Source organism: Arvicola amphibius, chromosome 1, assembly GCF_903992535.2.
Source record: "Arvicola amphibius chromosome 1, mArvAmp1.2, whole genome shotgun sequence".
NCBI classification, from domain to species: domain Eukaryota; kingdom Metazoa; phylum Chordata; class Mammalia; order Rodentia; family Cricetidae; genus Arvicola; species Arvicola amphibius.
Genome location: NC_052047.1, coordinates 92,470,913 through 92,488,336, shown reverse-complemented (window position 1 = coordinate 92,488,336; position 17,424 = coordinate 92,470,913). Strand labels below are relative to the sequence as shown.

Genomic DNA, 17,424 nt, shown 5'->3' with positions numbered 1-17,424 from the left:
CTGGGCTGCCACTAGAGGGAGCAGCTCACGTTTAGAGTGGGTCTTCCCATTCAAGCCATCTAATCAAAAAAAAAAAAAATCCCTCACAGGCAACATTCAGGCAGTCAGTGTTGACACAGCCATTAATCCCAGCACTCAGGACGGAGAGGCAGATGGGTCTCTGTGAGTTTGTAGCCAGTCTGGTCTACAGAGCGAGTGCCAGGACTACACAGAGAAAGCATCTCAGAAAACAAAAACAAAAAGAACACAAAAATCCCAAACAGCTCGCTTGCCTTTTACTAGATCCCAGATTCAGTCAAGTTGACAACCGAGATTAAGATTATCCATCACAAATCCAGGCCTTGTCAGCCTGACACAATACAGAGTGACGTGGGAAGAGAGACTAGATGAGGGCTTATCTGCATCAGGTTGGCCTGTGGACGTCTCTGGATTGTCTTGATTAGTTAACTGATGTGGGAAGAGCAGCCTGGGTGAGTGCCACCATTCCGTATACTCGGGATCCTGGACTGTACGCGTGTAGAGGAAACTGAGCACTGTTTAGCATGAATTCATTCTCTGCCCTTGACTGTGGGTACCATGTGACCAGCCAGTTTAAGTTAACACCACTTGACTTCCTTGCTGTGATGGGTTGTGGTCTGGAATTTTACCTCCAATAACCGTTTCTCCCTTGAGTTGCTTTTTTGTAAGGTTATTTCAACCCAGTAACAGGAATGAAACAGAAATAGGCTCGGAACAGTAGAGCACTTTGTAGAATCCCTCACAGATAAATATTTGCTACTAGTGAATTCACAATTTATAATTCAGCATTTTTGTCACTGTGTTTTACTTTTTCTGTCTTTTATTAGCATATATGTATCAAATAGTGGATTTTATTATGACATTTCTGTGGTCAGATTTTTTTGTTGGGACTATTGGCTCCCCAGTAATGACATGGAGACATATTAATTATAAAAGCTCAGCTAATAGCTTAGGCTTGTTTCCAGTGTCTCTTGTAACTTAAATTAACTCATTTCTATTAATTAACTTTTTGCCCCTTGGCTTTATTACCTTTTCTCTGGTTTGCCCATCCTGCTTGCTCTGCCTCTCCTGGTGTCTCTGATTACTTCTTCCCAGCATCCCCTCTGTCTGGAAATCTTTCCCTAGCTATTAGCTGTTCAACTTTTTATTAAGCTGATCAGGGTGATACATCTTTACGGTTTACAAAAAGATTATTCTACAACACATTGCCCTATGTTTATAATGTTTTGAGTTGTCTTACATTTATTTATTTATTTATTTATTTATTCATTCATTCATTTATTTATTTATATCTTTGTGTGTATGTATGTGTGTGGAGGTCATCTTGTGGAAGTCTGCTTTCTCCTTCTACCATATAGGCCCTGGGGCTCAAACCCAAGTCATTAGGTTTGGTTGTAAGCCCCTTTACTCACTGAGCCATCTTACTGGCCCTATTATATACGGTTTTTAATCGTAGCCCCCGAATACCTTCTCTTGCACCTCTCTTTGTTAAAAGTCCTATTTCTCTTACCAAATGGTTGCCTTCTACTTTCTGTCTTTCCAAAAATAAAAATATAGATTCCCGATAAGAAAGAACACACAAGAAGTTATCTTTCTGGGTCTTTCATTTAATATGATAATCTCTAGTTTCAAGCAAATGACAAAGTTCATTTTTTAATGGTTGTACTAAGCTTTTAAAGACTTCTAACTACAGAGAGCAGAAGCTTTGTTTACTGAGGTGTGAGCAGAGTGGGGAATCCTGAAATCTATTAGGACAAGAGAAATGAACTGGGAGGGAATTGATGGGCAAAGAGAAACTACTCAAAACTGTTCTTTCATTGGATTTTGGATTTGAAGAAGAGCTTGGCCAAGCCATGTTTGGATGCAGTGAGCTGGTGCAGAGGGAAGGGACAGGAGTGGGATTATATGGGCTAGTACCAGTAGGTGCACTCTGCTGAAGGGAAGTCAGGAGAGGCGGTTCTCACTGATACCCCCTCTTGTCTAGTGGTTCTGTAACTCACATCATCCAATGATTGCTAGATGGAACTCATCCAGACTTCTGGAATGTCATCAGAATGTTAGATATTTTGGTAATATCATGCATCCCCTGATTTTTAGTATAGTTTCTTCTTAGTGTCTGCCTATATACAGAGAACAGAGCAGTGAACCAAATGCCTATTACCCTGTTTCAGTAACAGCTCACTTTTGACATCTTGTTTCATCTCCAATATCTATTAATTTGTATTTATTTTTAAAATAGGGTCTCTACGTAGTCTTGGCTGTCCTGGAACTTACTATGTAAACCAGCCTGGCCTTAAACTCACAGTGATCTTACCTCTGCCTCCCAAGTGCTGTACCACACTTGCCCCTCCAATTTTCATTATTTATACACTTACAAATTTATTTATTAGTGTGTGTGTTTGAGTATGGGGATGCTTACGTGGCTCACATGTGGAGGTCAGAGGACAAATTGCACAGGTCAGTTCTGCCCTTTTGTTGTACATTCCAGGGATTGAACTCAGGTTTTCAGGCCTGTGCTGCAAGCACTCTTACCATTGAACCAGCTCACTGACTCTACACTTTCTTTTCCTTTTGTTATTGTTAGAGTGTGTTGTAGTTAGGGTTTCTATTGCTGTGAAGAGACACCAGGACCATGGCAACTCTCATAAAGGAAAACATTTAACTGAGGGAGCTCACTTACAGTTCCATTATCACCATGACGGGAGTCTGACACCATGCAAGCAAACATGGTGTCGGAGGAGTGCCTGAGAGTCCTGCATCCTGTAGACAACAGGAAGTCGACTGAGACACTGGGTAGTATCCTGAGCATAGGAAACCTCAAAGCCTACCCCCACAGTGACACACTTCCTACAACAAGGCCACACCCACTCCAACAAAGTCACACCGCCTAACAGTGCCACTCACTATGAGATCATGGGGCCATACATTCAAACCACCGCAGAGTATTCATGACAAATCTATACCATCATATTCTCTACCAGTAAATTTTGGTGAATGATGACAAACTGGCAATATTTTATAAAAATTTAATCTATAGAGCAATCTTATATTGTTTCATTTATATTTTATTTTTCTTTAACAGAAAATCTGCTTACTGTCAATACATAGTCTAAGCCCCACAGCAGATCTGCCTTGCAGTGCCAGAGTGCAACGCATGACTTGTCAGTCATGGAGCCCAGAGACCTGTCTGTTCCCTTGTCTGGGTCAAGGTCACTTGGACAGTTTTACTCTGGGGCCTGCCCCTGTCTGAAGATCAGCCTTTCTTAGTCTTGAATGTTTGTCTTTGTTGTTTTAGCTCCTTGTTTTGCAGAGATATAATTCTCCATATGTGAAAAGAATTCTTTCAAGGAAAGACACACAAGAGACAAAAGGTCATATCTATACGGTTCCTTACCCCTATGCTTGGTTGACTGATAAGAGTCATACAATTCTACAGGCTGACAAATTGGCTCAGCGTAAAGGCACCTGCCACCAAACGTGATGTCCTGGCTTTGATCTCTGAAATCCACGCTGTGAATGAATCACCTGCGCAGAATTTTGAATATATCATGTCATAACTTGTAGTGCTGTTTTTTGAGGCTCGATGTTATTGGAAACAAAAAGGCGAGAATCAGAAGTGTTCCTTCTGCTTAGAAGCTTGTTAGGTGTCAATGTATCCCTCTTTCCCACGGTATCATATCATCTGCTCCTGGACAGCTTTCCGGTTTCTTTAAACGCTGGACTCTGGGAGGAGGAGAATGGTGTGTGTGTGCGTGTGTGTATACAACAATTATACATGTTTACAGGGCGTGTTGTGAAGGTTCAGTGTGTGCAAAGAGTGTAATGATCAGATCAAGGTGACTGGTATATCTATGATGTAAAATAAACATTTATCATTTCTTTGTATGTGGCAAAACCATAAAATCCTTGCTACTAGCTATATTGAAATATACAACCAACAATCAATTGTTGTTATCTTAGAATATTAGAAAATAATTCTTCTTTCCAGCCATACCTCTGTACCTCTTTAACCACTTTTCCTAACCATTTATTTTCTGCACTAGTCTATTTTCTACTTTAAAATATTTATTTATTCATTTACTTCTTTTGTGTATGCTTGCAAGCATGTGGACATGCCCATGCCATGGCATGAATGTGGCCTTCAGAAGACAGCTTCAAGGAGCCAGTCCTCTCCTTCTCCCATGTTGGTGCTCAGCCTTGGCAGCAGACAGACAGCTTCATCCACTGAGCCATCTCACCCCCCTTTCTTCCATAAGATCAACTTTTCAGCTTCCATATATGTCTGATCATATGATATTTGTCTTTTTTCGCTTAGCATAGCATCCTGCAATCCTGTCCGTGCTGCTGTGAGCGGCAGCATTTTATTACATTTCTACAGCTGCATAGCATTCCATGGTGAATATGTAGCGTCTTTTCTTTATCCGTTCACTGGGTGGCAGGCACTTGGTTTTGTTTCTTGGCTGTGTAAAGAGTGCTGCTGCTGCAGAGAGCATGGGCGTGCAGATATCCACTCAACACACCGGGTCCCTTCCTCCTGATGTGCACTCTGCAGCAGGATTGTCTCCAGCTCTAGCTTTCTTTGTAGGGTGCTGCCTGACTCATGTTCTCACCAACAGCGTAGAGGAGTGCCCACGAGAGACTTCTTTTCTTCCACTCTCTCCTCTTGGCACTCATCTTCAGAACCTCTGTGTGGACCTGATGCCGTGATCTTCAGCTTCACCTGCCCAGTGAACAGCATTATTTCTGGCAGAGCCTGGAATCTGTGCACTTGTCATCCCATTACTATGTTTGCTCCCACTCTGTGAATTACCTGTTCCTGTCTCATGGCATGCTTCCCTCCCTTTTTTTTAAAAAAAGGTGCTACGCGTGTTTTGTTTTTATTTTCTTTTGTTTTCCTGAAAATGTCATCCCTTTTTGCATTGTTTCTATTTCCTCTCTCCCTTTGCTTTTTTCTTCTTTGTTTTGTTCTGCTTCTCTTGGTCATGGCCCAGGCTTTTCCTACATTCATATTTTCAGTAGCTTAACACACATAAAGAGCAGGCATAAGTAAACAGGCCTTTAAGGAAACTCCCGACATAAACTTGTAGACATGTGATGATTGAGGAGGGTCATCTGTCTATGTGTTACTTTCATTGGTTAATAAAGAAACTGCCTTGGCCCTTTAATAGGACAGAAAATTAGATAGGCGGAGTAGACAGAACAGAATTGTGGGAGAAAGAAAGCAGAGTCAAACAGACGCCTCAGGCAGTCTCCATGCCTCTCATCTCCGAGACAGACGCAGGTTACAATCTCTCATGGTAAGCCACCACCTCGTGCTACACAAATTACTAAATATGGGTTAAAGCAAGATGTGAGAATTAGCCAATAAGAGGCTGAAACTAATGGGCCAGGCAGTGTTTAAAAGAATACAGTTTCCGTGTAATTATTTCGGGTGTAAAGCTAGCTGGGTGGCGGGACGTGGCCCGCCGCTTCCATCACTATAATGTGACCGTGGAGGATGGTGCTGGCTGGGTGGAGAGTGGACCTCTTGGGGGACCTCCAAAGGCAGGTGTCTCGGGCCTCCCAGTCCTGAGTCTGAGTGCCGGGGTGTGAGATACCTTGCACTTCAGTTTCTGTGGATGCATAGGCTGAAGTGTCCTTGGTTTTGCTGTGTAAAACAACTCCTCCAGCTGCTTTTCTGCAGATTAACTGTTGAAATCTCTTGTTAAGATTATAGTTTTGTATCATCTAGCAGTGGTTTAAGCTTTAGGTTAATAAACTGTGCTTCAAAGAGATAAATCCCACCAGAGTTCATTTGTCTCATTGGAGTGAAGCCTAGAGGTACATGGTTATTGGTCTTTGTTCAGTAGCCAAGCAATTTCAAGACCAACATGTCTGTGACTGACTCAGTCTTTCCCCATGACCAGAAAGGTAAAAGTGAAGTTCTGTCCACCTTTGTGAGCACAAAGGCAGGAAAAGGCACAGGTTGTACTACTTTCCCTAGACCACTCCCAAAGTCTTTTGTTTCATTGTCTGATATAGGGCCTTATGGTTATCCCTTGATGGACTACAAGGAAAACTAGGCCATTGTTTTGGATTCTGATGCTCCGAACAAAATTGGTATCCTCTTAATCAGACAGAAGGAAAAGGGGATGGGCACTAAGTAGTGAGGAAACAGTGTCTGTTACGTCATATTTTGACCCTGCCATCCTTGTAAGATTTCAGCAAAGGAGATAAACATGCCATGTCTAGTTGTACTGTGAGAATGAAGTGAGAAAATCCACTAAAGCACTTCAGCATGACACCTGGCAGGTGCTCTAGTGGCAGTTGGACCAACTGTCCACATATGCCACCAGCTCCTAGCTGTTCGGGTTGTCATCGGTCTGCATGCTTCATTAGGATTACCCAGGAAGAGTTTGTGTGATGGCATCCAAGCAGGAGGAGGGCAACACTGGAGAATGGGATTTAAGCTTAATCAACACCATTAATTGTTATGTTATCGCAAATAAACACGTATAGGCCTAAAGGGATGAATTTATTTCTGTGGTAAGATGCACTAATTATCAGAAAATCAAAGCACAGTAAGAGATATTCTAGAAAGTCCATGCCTAGGTATGGTTGTTCATACTGCCCCATTGTGTTCGTTCTATTGAACAAGGAGTATCACTTTAAAACAAGGTGCTACTTTGTAAGTTCTGTGGCTGTGAGGTACAGCAGTAGGGCTAAGCCAACTTTAGAGACAGAATCTGGTTTCTTCCCAAGGATGGGGCCGTGACTTCAGAGAGCTGGCTGTGGTTCCCATGGCCCAGATGTGTTCTCACTAATAAGCCAGCAGCTGGAAGATGTACTGCAGATGTATGTTTGTTTCTTCCCCTTCTGAGTTTTATTTTCTCAGAGGGAAACAAAAGGCTTTATTTTGAAAATTGTACTGTATTACTCTAATTGTAGAGCTGAGTTCTGCCAACATCTTTGATAAGAACCGTTTTGAATCTATTGTTTTATAAAACACACTTTTGGGAACAAAAATTTAAATTTCCTATTTTTATTAATAATTTAAAATTAATATACAGAGTTATGAGAGTGGACATCAACTTTTTATTAAATACTCCTAAAATACATTTTTCTTTTTTTAAAATATTCATTTATTTATTATGTATACAATATTCTGTCTGTGTGTATGCCTGCAGGCCAGAAGAGGGCGCCAGACCCCATTACAGATGGCTGTGAGCCACCATGTGGTTGCTGGGAATAGAACTCAGGACCTTTGGAAGAGCAGGCAATGCTCTTAGACTCTGAGCCATCTCTCCAGCCCCTAAAATACATTTTTCTTAAACTCCAAATAGTAATTTTGTAAAATAAAGAACAGTTGTGTTTGGAGACAGTGAGCCTAATTGTAAAATGAACATGACATCTTGGTTGGTACATGTCTCTCTCCCACACTTCAGAGGATTATCCTGCATATGAGAGAATGATCAAATGGGTCCAGTGGTCTGGAGAGCTGCCTCCTGATGTGTAGGGAATGCTTGACAGCATGGGGGCCCTGTAGCTGGAGAAAAAGAAGTGCTTTGGGGGTGGTGCTAACTTCCATCCGGGGTTTGAAGAGCTCATACACACACACACACACACACACACACACACAAAGGATCCATGTGCCCTGTTGTTCCAGAAGACAAACATTTTATTTGTCCCAATCACTGCATTTCCTGGTTTCAGTTCACGCTAGCAGACAAACTCCCTATAAAGTCTTCTAGTGGTAGAACTGTGCAGGTAACTAGTGGGCTGGACCAGAGAGCAGCAGCCTCCAGCCTGTGCCCCACCTATGTCCTACTGCTTGTTTTGCAAGTAAAGGTTTGCACAGTCATAAACATTGATTTATGTTTTGCGTATGGTTGCTGCAGCAGTCTAGATGACCATGTGACCTAAAATAGTTACTATATATGGCTTAATATGAAAGTTTTCTGACTCCTGTGCACGTATTTAGTGTAAAAGATCCAACCTATTCAAATATGTTTGCCTGGCTAACCTCCAGTGTCCTGTTCAGCTAGGATTCTGTACAAAATACATGTACTTACATGTGTTCCCAGTTGAAACAAAAATTAGGATGTCAGTAGTCACCAGTGAAATTGTATGGACCTCTTCCATGGACAAAGTCAGTAGTCACCAGTGAAATTGTACGGACCTCTTCCATGGACAAAGTCAGTAGTCACCAGTGAAATTGTAAGGACCTCTGCCATGGACAAAGTCAGTAGTCACCAGTGAAATTGTACAGACCTCTTCCATGGGCAAAGTCAGTAGTCACCAGTGAAATTGTATGGACCTCTTCCATGGACAAAGTCAGTAGTCACCAGTGAAATTGTACGGACCTCTGCCATGGACAAAGTCAGTAGTCACCAGTGAAATTTTACAGACCTCTTCCATGGGCAAAGTCAGTAGTCACCAGTGAAATTGTACGGACCTCTGCCATGGACATGCGGCATTTGTATAAAATATTTAACAGAAACAATTGCTGCTTTAACTAGCGTATGGCATTGTTTTGAGTTTCTAGCTGCTGCAAAGGTAGATTGGAATGAAGCAATAGAATTTTTGAACAATTAGGTGGTGTGTAATTCAGTTATTTAACATTTTTAAAAGAATCTTTTCAGCCACACGGTGGTGCACACCTTTAATCCCAGCCCTCAGGAGGCAGAGGCAGGTGAATCAGTGTGAGTCTGAGGCCTGCCAGGGCTACAGAGCACAGGACAGCCAGAGCTACACAGAGAAACCCTGTCTTGAAAAACCAACAAAACAAAATAAAACAAATCCAAAGCTTTTCTCTGGAAGACTGTTTATGGTATGAGTCTCTTTGTAACTAAAGATGCTAATTTTTCTAGGCTTTTTTTGTTTGAGAGAATCTCAAAGCACTTTACTAACATGATTTTTTTTTATAATTTTCTATCAAGATTTTTGTTTTTGTTTTCCCATACATATAGGTGGATTTTTAAGATGTTCCATTGGCTGTTTACTGAAAATATAGATAACTTGGACATTTTTTTGTGGAATTGCTAGTCACCAAGGAGCAGTAAATCTTTTAATTATATTGAAGTATGTGTGTGTGTGTCTATGTGTGTTCACATGGGCATGGGTGCCCTTGGAGGCCAAAGGAGGGTGTCAGTTCCCCAGGAACTACTGGGTATGGGTGCTGGGAACTGAACTCAGGTCTTTGCAAGAATAGCAAGCTTGCTTTCCTGCTGAGTCATTTCTCCAGCCCTGCAACCCTGAAAATCTTTCCTTCCTTCCTTCCTTCCTTCCTTCTTTCCTTCCTTCCTTCCTTCCTTTTTTTCTTTCTTTGTATTTTTTTTTTTTTGGTTTGTTTTTGAGACAGGGTCTCACTATAGTCTTGGCTGGCCTGGAACTCACTGTATAGGCCAGTTTGGCCTTTAATTCATAGAGAAATACCTGCCTCTGCCTCCTGAGTGTTAGGACTAAAGGCATGTGCCACTACACATGGCCTTTTAAAAATTCATTGTTTTTATATTATAATTGTCTTTGAATGCATGTGTGTCAAGAGAATACATGTCTACACTATAACATTTTTAAAAAGATTTAAAAAAATTAGGTATGCATGTGTACATGCACACATATGAAGCTTGGAGGCAACTTTTAGGAGTTAGTGCTCTCCTCTGGTGGGTTCTCAGAACTGACCTCTGGGTGTCAGGCTTGTTTGTGCAGCACCAACTCCTAAAGGTTTGGGTGCAAAGTTATACAGATGTCTGTTAAGTCCATTTGGGTCATGACATCTGTTAGTTCTCTTATTTCTCTGTTAAGTTTCTTTCTGACTGACCTTTCCTTTGGCAAGAGTGGAGTGTTGAAGTGTCCTACTATTAGAGTGTGGGGTTTGATGTGTGATTTAAGCTTTAGTAATGTTTCTTTTACATATGCGGGTGTTCTTGTATCTGGAGCATAGATGATCAGGATTGAGACTTCATCTTGATGGATTTTTCTGTGATGAATGTGAAGTGCCCTTCTCCATCTCTTCTGATTGATTTTAATTTGAAGTCTATTTTGTTAGATACTAGGTTAACTACACCTGTTTGTATCTTAGGTCTATTTGATTGGTAAAACTTTTCCCAACCCTTTACTCTGAGGTAATGTGTGTCTTTGAGGTTAAGGTGTTTTTCTTGTATGCAACAGAAGGCTAGATCCTGTTTTTGTATCCATTTTGTTAGCTTGTGTCTTTTTATAGGTGAATTGAATTAATTGATATTAAGAGATATTAATGACCAGTGATTGTTGATTCCTATTATTTTTCAATGGCTATATTTGTATGTTTCCCTTCTTTGGGGTATGCTGGTTTGAGGTTATCTGTTACCTGTGTTTTTATGGGTACAGCTAGCTTGCTTGGGTTGGAATTTTCCTCCTAGTACTTTCGGTAAGGTTGGTTTTGTGGATAGGTATTCTTTAAATCTGGTATTGTCATGAAATATCTTGTTTGTTCCATCTATGGTGATTGAAAGCTTTGCTGGATATAGTAGTCTGGACTTGCATCCCTAGTCTCTTAGTGTCTGTAGCACATCTGTCCAGGATGTTCTGGCTTTCATGGTTTTCATTGAGAAGTCGGGTATAATTCTGATAGGTCTGCCTTTATATGTTACTTGACCTTTTTCCTTTGCAGCTCTTAATATTCTTTCTTTATTCTGTATGTTTTAATTATTATATGGTATAGGTGTTTGGTCAAAAGTGAGACCCCAATCCTTTAACACCCTTATATCCAAAGAGGCTGGAATGCAATGTTGAGTTGGAGGTGTCACCCCAGCCTGCTGGGTGGTTGGATTCCAACCCCCAACCTGCCAGGCACTGGCTCCTCCCAGGGGAGGGTTGGAACCACTCCCACAGGGTATTTAGGGTTGCACTGGAAAGGGGAACATGGGTTTTGGGTTTGCGTGTGTGCTCCCTCTGTCTCCCCCTCACCATGCTCTCCCGGCCACCTGGGAGAGTGCCGTTTATTAAACATGGGCATTTAATTTGGTTTAATCTGGTCTGATTGGAGTTCTTTTGTGTCACTAGAGTGGCTCATCTTAAGATTTTTTTCTAACAATGGGGACTTTTTTTTTTTGGTCAAGTCTGTTTGGTGTTTTGTAAGCTTGTACCTTCATAGGCATGTCCTTCTTTAGGTTGGAAAAGTTTTCTTCCATGATTGTGTTGAGTATATTTTCTGTGCCTTTGAGCTGGAGTTCTTCTATTCCTATTATTCCATTAGTTTGTGCTTTTCATGGTGTCCCAGATTTCCTTGATGTTTTGTGTTAAGAATTTATTGGATTTAACATTTTCTTTGACTGATGAATCTGTTTCCTTTATTGTATCTTCAACGCCTGATAGTCTATCTTCCATTTCTTGTATTCTGTTGGTTATGCTTGCTTCTGTATTTCCTGTTTGTTTACCCAGATTTTCTGTTTCCAGATTTCCCTTAGTTTGTGTTTTCTTTATTGCCTCTATTTCAGTTTTCAAGTCTTGCACTGTTTGCTTCACCTGTTTGATTGTTTTTTCTTGGTTTTCTTTAAGAGATGTATTGATTTCTTCCAGTTTTTTGTCTTTTCTTCCATTTCTTTAAGAGAATTTTTCATTTGCTCTTTACAGTTCTCTATCATCTTCAAAAAGTTGTATTTAAGGTCATTTTCTTCTGCTTCCTCTGGGTTAGGATGTTCAGATCTTCCTATTGTATGACCACTGGGTTCTGGTGTTGTTGCCATGTTGCTTTTTAGGTTTTTGAATATATTCTTGCATTAGTGCCTACTCATCTCTTCCCCCAACTGATGCAAGCAGTGTCTTTGATTCTTGGTCCAATCCTTGCAGACAGTGTCCCTATCTTGAACCGATTTTTGCAGTTGCTGTCTGTGTCTCGGGGAGCTGCTGAGGTTTCCGTGGATCAGTGGGACTTGTAAATTCCAGTGCTCAAGGTCAAGGAGCAAGTTCAGGTGGGAATGTCATCTCTTGAGTCTGTCCACGATGTCTCCATATTGCTTTAAACACCAGCTCAACTTTTAGATAATTTGCCTGAAGGTAATTCTTCATATAAATATATATGCCTGACTTTTAGAAGAAAATTCGATACTAGACAGTGTGATAAATGATGCAACTTTCCTTTATTAAGTCTTTTATAGTTTAGAAGATTAGTGGGTTTTTTTTTTTTTTTGCTTACTTCTATTGTTTCTTTGTAGATTTCTCATCATGCGTTCTATTGATCTCCTTGGTTCCTTGCAAGCATTTGCCCTCTGCTGTCCTTGCAACCTCTCCCCACAAATCAAAACCAAATTAAAAGAAAAAAAATACAAAACAAAGAAACAAATTAAAACCAGAAAAGAATCTTTGTGGAAGTTGTAGTGTGGTCTCTTGAGTCACACAGTTTTATCCATAGTTTGTTCACCTTTACTTGCATGTTCACTGCCATGGGTCATTGGTCTAGCTCAAGGCCTCTGACCTCTGCCACACCACCGATGGTGGGCTCTTACTGGGACTTCTTTTGGAAATCCTGTTGTTGTCCTATGTCCTGGAGATCCTGTAGTTTTGGATCTGTAGGTTCATCTCCTTTACATACTCCAACAGTGCATAGATTCAGTGGACATTGGGATGGGCCAACTCATAGCCCTGGTTCTGGGCCTGGGTGGTAGCTAGGTTGGACAGCTCGCTAGCTTTCCCTCATCCTCATTATCCAGATGAGCTCTCTAGCACCCCCTCAGCCACTCACCCAAGGCAGACTGCAGCAAGGAGCAGGGCCAGCTCTCCTGCTCTCAGGCCCTCAGGTCTAGATCCCCTCATTCATATCACTAGGGCCAGCTCTACTGTTTTGCCCAGGCAAGGTGCTAGGCCCCCTCTCCTAAATGCTGTAGGGAGAACATGGGGTGGGGTGGGGATGGGGTGCTCTCACCCCCTCAGGGCTGGCTCACCTGTGCCTCCGACAGTTGGGTCAGCTTTAGGATGCAGGGCCCACTCTCCTGTGTGCTGCAGCTGGTGAGGGGCAGGGCTAGTTCTCTCACTCTTGAGACTCCAGGGCCAGCTCTCTTGCCTACCACAGGTAGCAAGGGCAGAGGGAGGAGAGTATTTTCCTCTTCCCCATGCCACCACATGGCAGATGAGGTAGGCCAGCCCTCCTGCTCGCATGCCCTCAGGGTCTGCTCACCTGCATCATCAACCATAGGCTCAGCTCTAGTGTTCTTCCCAGGTAAGGTGCACACCTATGGTGAGGGCTGGGACTATTTTTCCCAAGTATGGGGGTGAACTCTCCCCTAAGGGGTAGGCCTAGCTTGCCTGCTGTCGTATCCAGCGAGGGGCATGGCCAGCCATCCCAGGGCCAGTGAAGGGTGGGGCCATCTCAGCACAGCATAGTTCCAGTGACCCCTTTGCTAACATGGGCCCTGCTGTAGCAGGCCATGGACCCAGACAGGGCCCTTGGCAGCAATTCGTGCCCAGATGCCACCTCAGCCCTAGTGGCAGGCAGCACAGGTCACCCAGATCAGCACTGTCCCAGTGGCAGCCTGGTCCCTGGGTACCAACATGATCCCAGGTGACTGGGCAGAGCCTGGGTATCCACAGAGCCCTCGGTGGCCACCACCCCAGAGCTCAGCCTCTGTGGGTCCATGATCCTAGGCCTTTACTGCTAGTCATCTCCTGGGCTCCATGTGTCACACCAGCTACCTAGATAAGCATGGCCCCGAGTATGACATGGTTCTCAGAGACTGACCTGGTCTGAGGTGGCCGAACAAACCCCTGCCATCTGCATGGCCGTTGGTGACAACAGGAGCCCCAGACATCGACTCAGACCCTGGCTGCTGTAGGACCACATTCCCAGGCATGGCCTTCTTCAGCAACCCTGACCCAGGTGACAGTTCAGGCCACTTAGGGTATCCCTGGTGGCAGCATGGTCCTCATGGGCACGGTTGTGGTCCAGACCCCAGGCATCTATGTGACCCTTGGTGGCAACGTGGGCCACAGACATCAGCACAGACCCTGACTGTGGGAAGACCACAGATCCAGACGTGGTCTTAGGCAGAGGTCTGGGCCTGGATATCACCATGGTCCCAGGTGGCAGCACAGCATTGGCACAGTCTTCGATGTTCTCAGGAACCACAGACATCAACATAGACCCTGGCTTCAGCAGGGCCACAGACCCAGGCATGGCCCGTGACCATATCCTTGCTCTGGATGATACTGTGGCCCTCTGTGGCAGCACAGGCCACCCTAATCAGCCTGGCCCTGGTTATGGCACAGCCTTTGGACACAGTCATGCTCATAGGTTGTGACCCAGACCCAGGGACTTCGGAGTGACCTCTAGCAGTAACATGGGCCAGGGACATCAACCCAGAACCTGGTCATGGCAGGAGCATGGACCCAGACATGGTCCTCAGCAGCAGACTGGGTCAAGCTGTCACAATGGCCCTACGTGGCTGTGCAGGCCACCCAGATTGGCACGGCCCCTCCCTGTAAGAGTATGGCACTTGGGCACCAATGTGGCACTAGGTGGCAGCATAGACCACAGGCTGCTGCATCTCCCTCCCCGCCCCCTGCCAGTGACAACAGGAGCCACAGACATCAACACAGATCCCCTCAGCTATTTCAGGGCCACAGATCAAGACCTGGCCCTTGGTCATAGGCCAGGCGCAGACCTCTCCCTGGACTCAGGTGGCCAGCTGGCCGTTCATGTCAGCCTGTTCCTCACTACCCTCACCTCTCCAGATCCACCTCTCTCCCCAGTCCACAAACCCCTCCCTCTCTCCCACCTCCCCAGCCTGTTTCTCTCACCACAATGGTGACTGACCATCCAGCATCAGGGCTCTTGGCTGTCACAGGTGGTACTTGTTTGAGTACGGCCTGCCCCAGCCACAAGGAATGGGGTGGAGCTGTTGCTTTTTCTCTCTCCTGTGTCCAGGCCTAGAGACCTCGGGCAGCACTTGGTATGATGGTACCTGATCCTGGTTGATTGTGACCCCCAAAGACCAAAAGGTCCACACAGCCATCTGTGCCGACTGCTGATTCAGGCCCGCATGGGGGCTGAGGCTCCTGGCTGATTGTTCAAAAAATGGTGTTTTCATGAGAGCTTTTAAAAGGAAGGCATGCCGATGTGGGTATTAGTAATACAAACACTCCAGACTCTAGGTGGAACTCCTTCACATACACACACGTATATAATTTTATTTATAATGTTGAGCCCCTGTTTTTGAATGGCGATATTTGGAGATCTTTAGAAGCCTCTAAACACTTATAATGAGTATTTTCAACATTTCCCAGTTCTCCCTTTCTGTTTGCTTCATTGCCACATAATTAGAAACTTATTTCATTTCGTGACTGGACTGAAGCCAGTCATTTTCAAATTTGTCATAAACTTGTGCATTGTTTCATGACAATGAATGTAGGGGATGTTTCCCATGTATTTGTTTGCAATCAGCCTCCATGTGAAAATGGAATCGCTTCGAAATGGGCCTTCCTTTCTGGACGGTGTCAGCAGGGGAAGCCCCAGGTATAACGCCCAGTTGCTTTGGTATTAATCTCCCTTCAGCTTTTTTCTCTCCCTTGCAAACAAAGGAGCATTAACAGCTCAGCTAGCGGAACACAAGTGAATGTTTCCCTACGGCTTTCTTCTCTCTCCCCATTTTCCTAGCTCAGCTTTGTCTTTTGTTAGGATGGCTCTTAGAGCAGAGGTCCTGAAGATGAGGCATGCTGCTTTTAGATAGTATGAGCCGTGGATGTGGTTCCTCAGCCAGCGCCACTGGCATCACCTGATTCCCAGAACCATGCTGGGAGTGTGGCCGCAGTCTTTGGGGTACCAGAGGCGCAGGCTGTTCTGAAGCTTGGTTCTTCCATGTTGTTGGTTATGCTCTTTTCGGGTTTACCCAGTGCCTTTCAAGTCACTGGTGATTTTGTTCAAAACCAAGGGTCTCCAATAAATTTCCCACGGAGCCTCCTAACAAGCTCCCAAGCAGTGCGAATTCTGTTTGTCATGGTCGTGTTTAGAGCAGCGATAATACTAACCAGGCGATAACATTTGTTGAGACTTGCAGCCCTGTCTACTTATAAAAGCAATCTGTCATTTAGTTTAGTGTGTTTAAAGTCAATGTTCTTTTCAACCACAGTGTTCGGTTTCTGAGACAGCTTAAAGGGACAGAAAAAGAGAGGTGTTTGAGAGGGGACACAGTGAGGAGCATACTCAACTGTCAGGAAGTTGAGCCATCTGCCCATGGGAAAAGATGGCTGCACCCTTTATAGGAGGTAAGGTGAGGCCTGGAAATAATTGTAAGCCAAAGCACTCCTGCAGCCTAGTCTTGGCCTTATCGGCCCCAAGGGAAGCTGGGAAGTGCAGTCTTTCAGCAGGAAACTATCATTTCAAGCCCCCAGGGGATCAGAAAAGGGTAGGGCAGGGGAAGGGATTCTGCGGAGGGGGTTTATTGTCAGAGGGGTAGTTCGGGGGCAGTTGAAAAAGGTGTTAATCCCCTTGAAAAGGCAAGGAGAAGACCACTACCTCAACTTTTGAACCAAATTTGAAGCGAACTTTATTCAATACTGGTTGGGACGATGGACACTGTTCAGGAACGCACCGAGGCCTCCCAGAGAATGACCACTAATTATCTCAGTTCCATGCTTATAAAGGCAAAGCCCATAAGGCTGCATACTTCCTACCTTCGTCCAACCACGGACAAGCATACATCTTGGCGTACTTCCTGTCTGTGTACCTTCCACCTACCTGTGACCAAGCACATCCTGTGCAGTTGGGACAACCAAGCTTCTTTGTGAAGTGAAGATGTGGTTATCTTACTGAACAACAGCCCCAGTATCCAGGAAGTTGTCTGTCCTTGGGCAGGTGAGGCTTATAGGTTAAAGGCATTTTTGTTTTATGATCTCTTAAGCACAGTTATTAAAAACAAAACATAACTAGCCCTTACATTTACCTCTTGAGTTGCATCCTGAATCAAATCCTTGACTCTGTGTTGGATGCCTGTTCACATTGGGATCCAATAACCATCAACTTAGTGGTACCTAGACGGGAGTTTACAGATCTCATTACAGCACTAATGATGTAAGGGCCAACAGTGATGGCTGACATCAGTGTCACTATGCGAACGGGAACTAGTCGTTTATTTCATCTTCTTTTTTGTCTGCAATATTTTTTGAATATGATTTCTAATGATTCCCAAGTGGTTTTGTATAGAAACAACAATTTTCTCTTAAAGTCACACAGTACCTCCTTGTTGTGCGTAGAGTTAAGTGACCTTTCATATTGCAGGGCTGTTTCAGCTAATGAATCTACCTGTTGATATATCTGGGCCTATTTGGTTCTAAGAGGTACCTTTCCTGGTATGCCAATAGGCACTCTAGGAAGCCATTCTGTACCCTATGCAAAGGAATTTGGTTTTGACTTTATATTGCAGCCCTTTGTAGAGGATGTGGGGTGATGTACTCTTC

At 43.9% G+C, this 17,424-nt stretch overlaps 1 protein-coding gene across 5 annotated transcripts in view; it reads left to right on the top strand.

Moving 5' to 3' along the window:
* Acyp2 (acylphosphatase 2) overlaps positions 1–17,424 on the top strand; it is a 172,871-nt gene that overhangs the window by 30,401 nt on the left and 125,046 nt on the right. Inside the window, exon 4 of one of the 5 annotated variants that reach the window (XM_042055462.1) lies at positions 3,455–3,582. The exons of the other annotated variants lie outside the window; for them this stretch is intronic. Coding sequence (XP_041911396.1) covers positions 3,455–3,575 — 121 coding nt within the window. The 3' untranslated portion in view covers positions 3,576–3,582. Of the gene's footprint in view, positions 1–3,454; positions 3,583–17,424 lie in introns of those variants that run through there. 5 annotated transcript variants of the gene reach the window in all.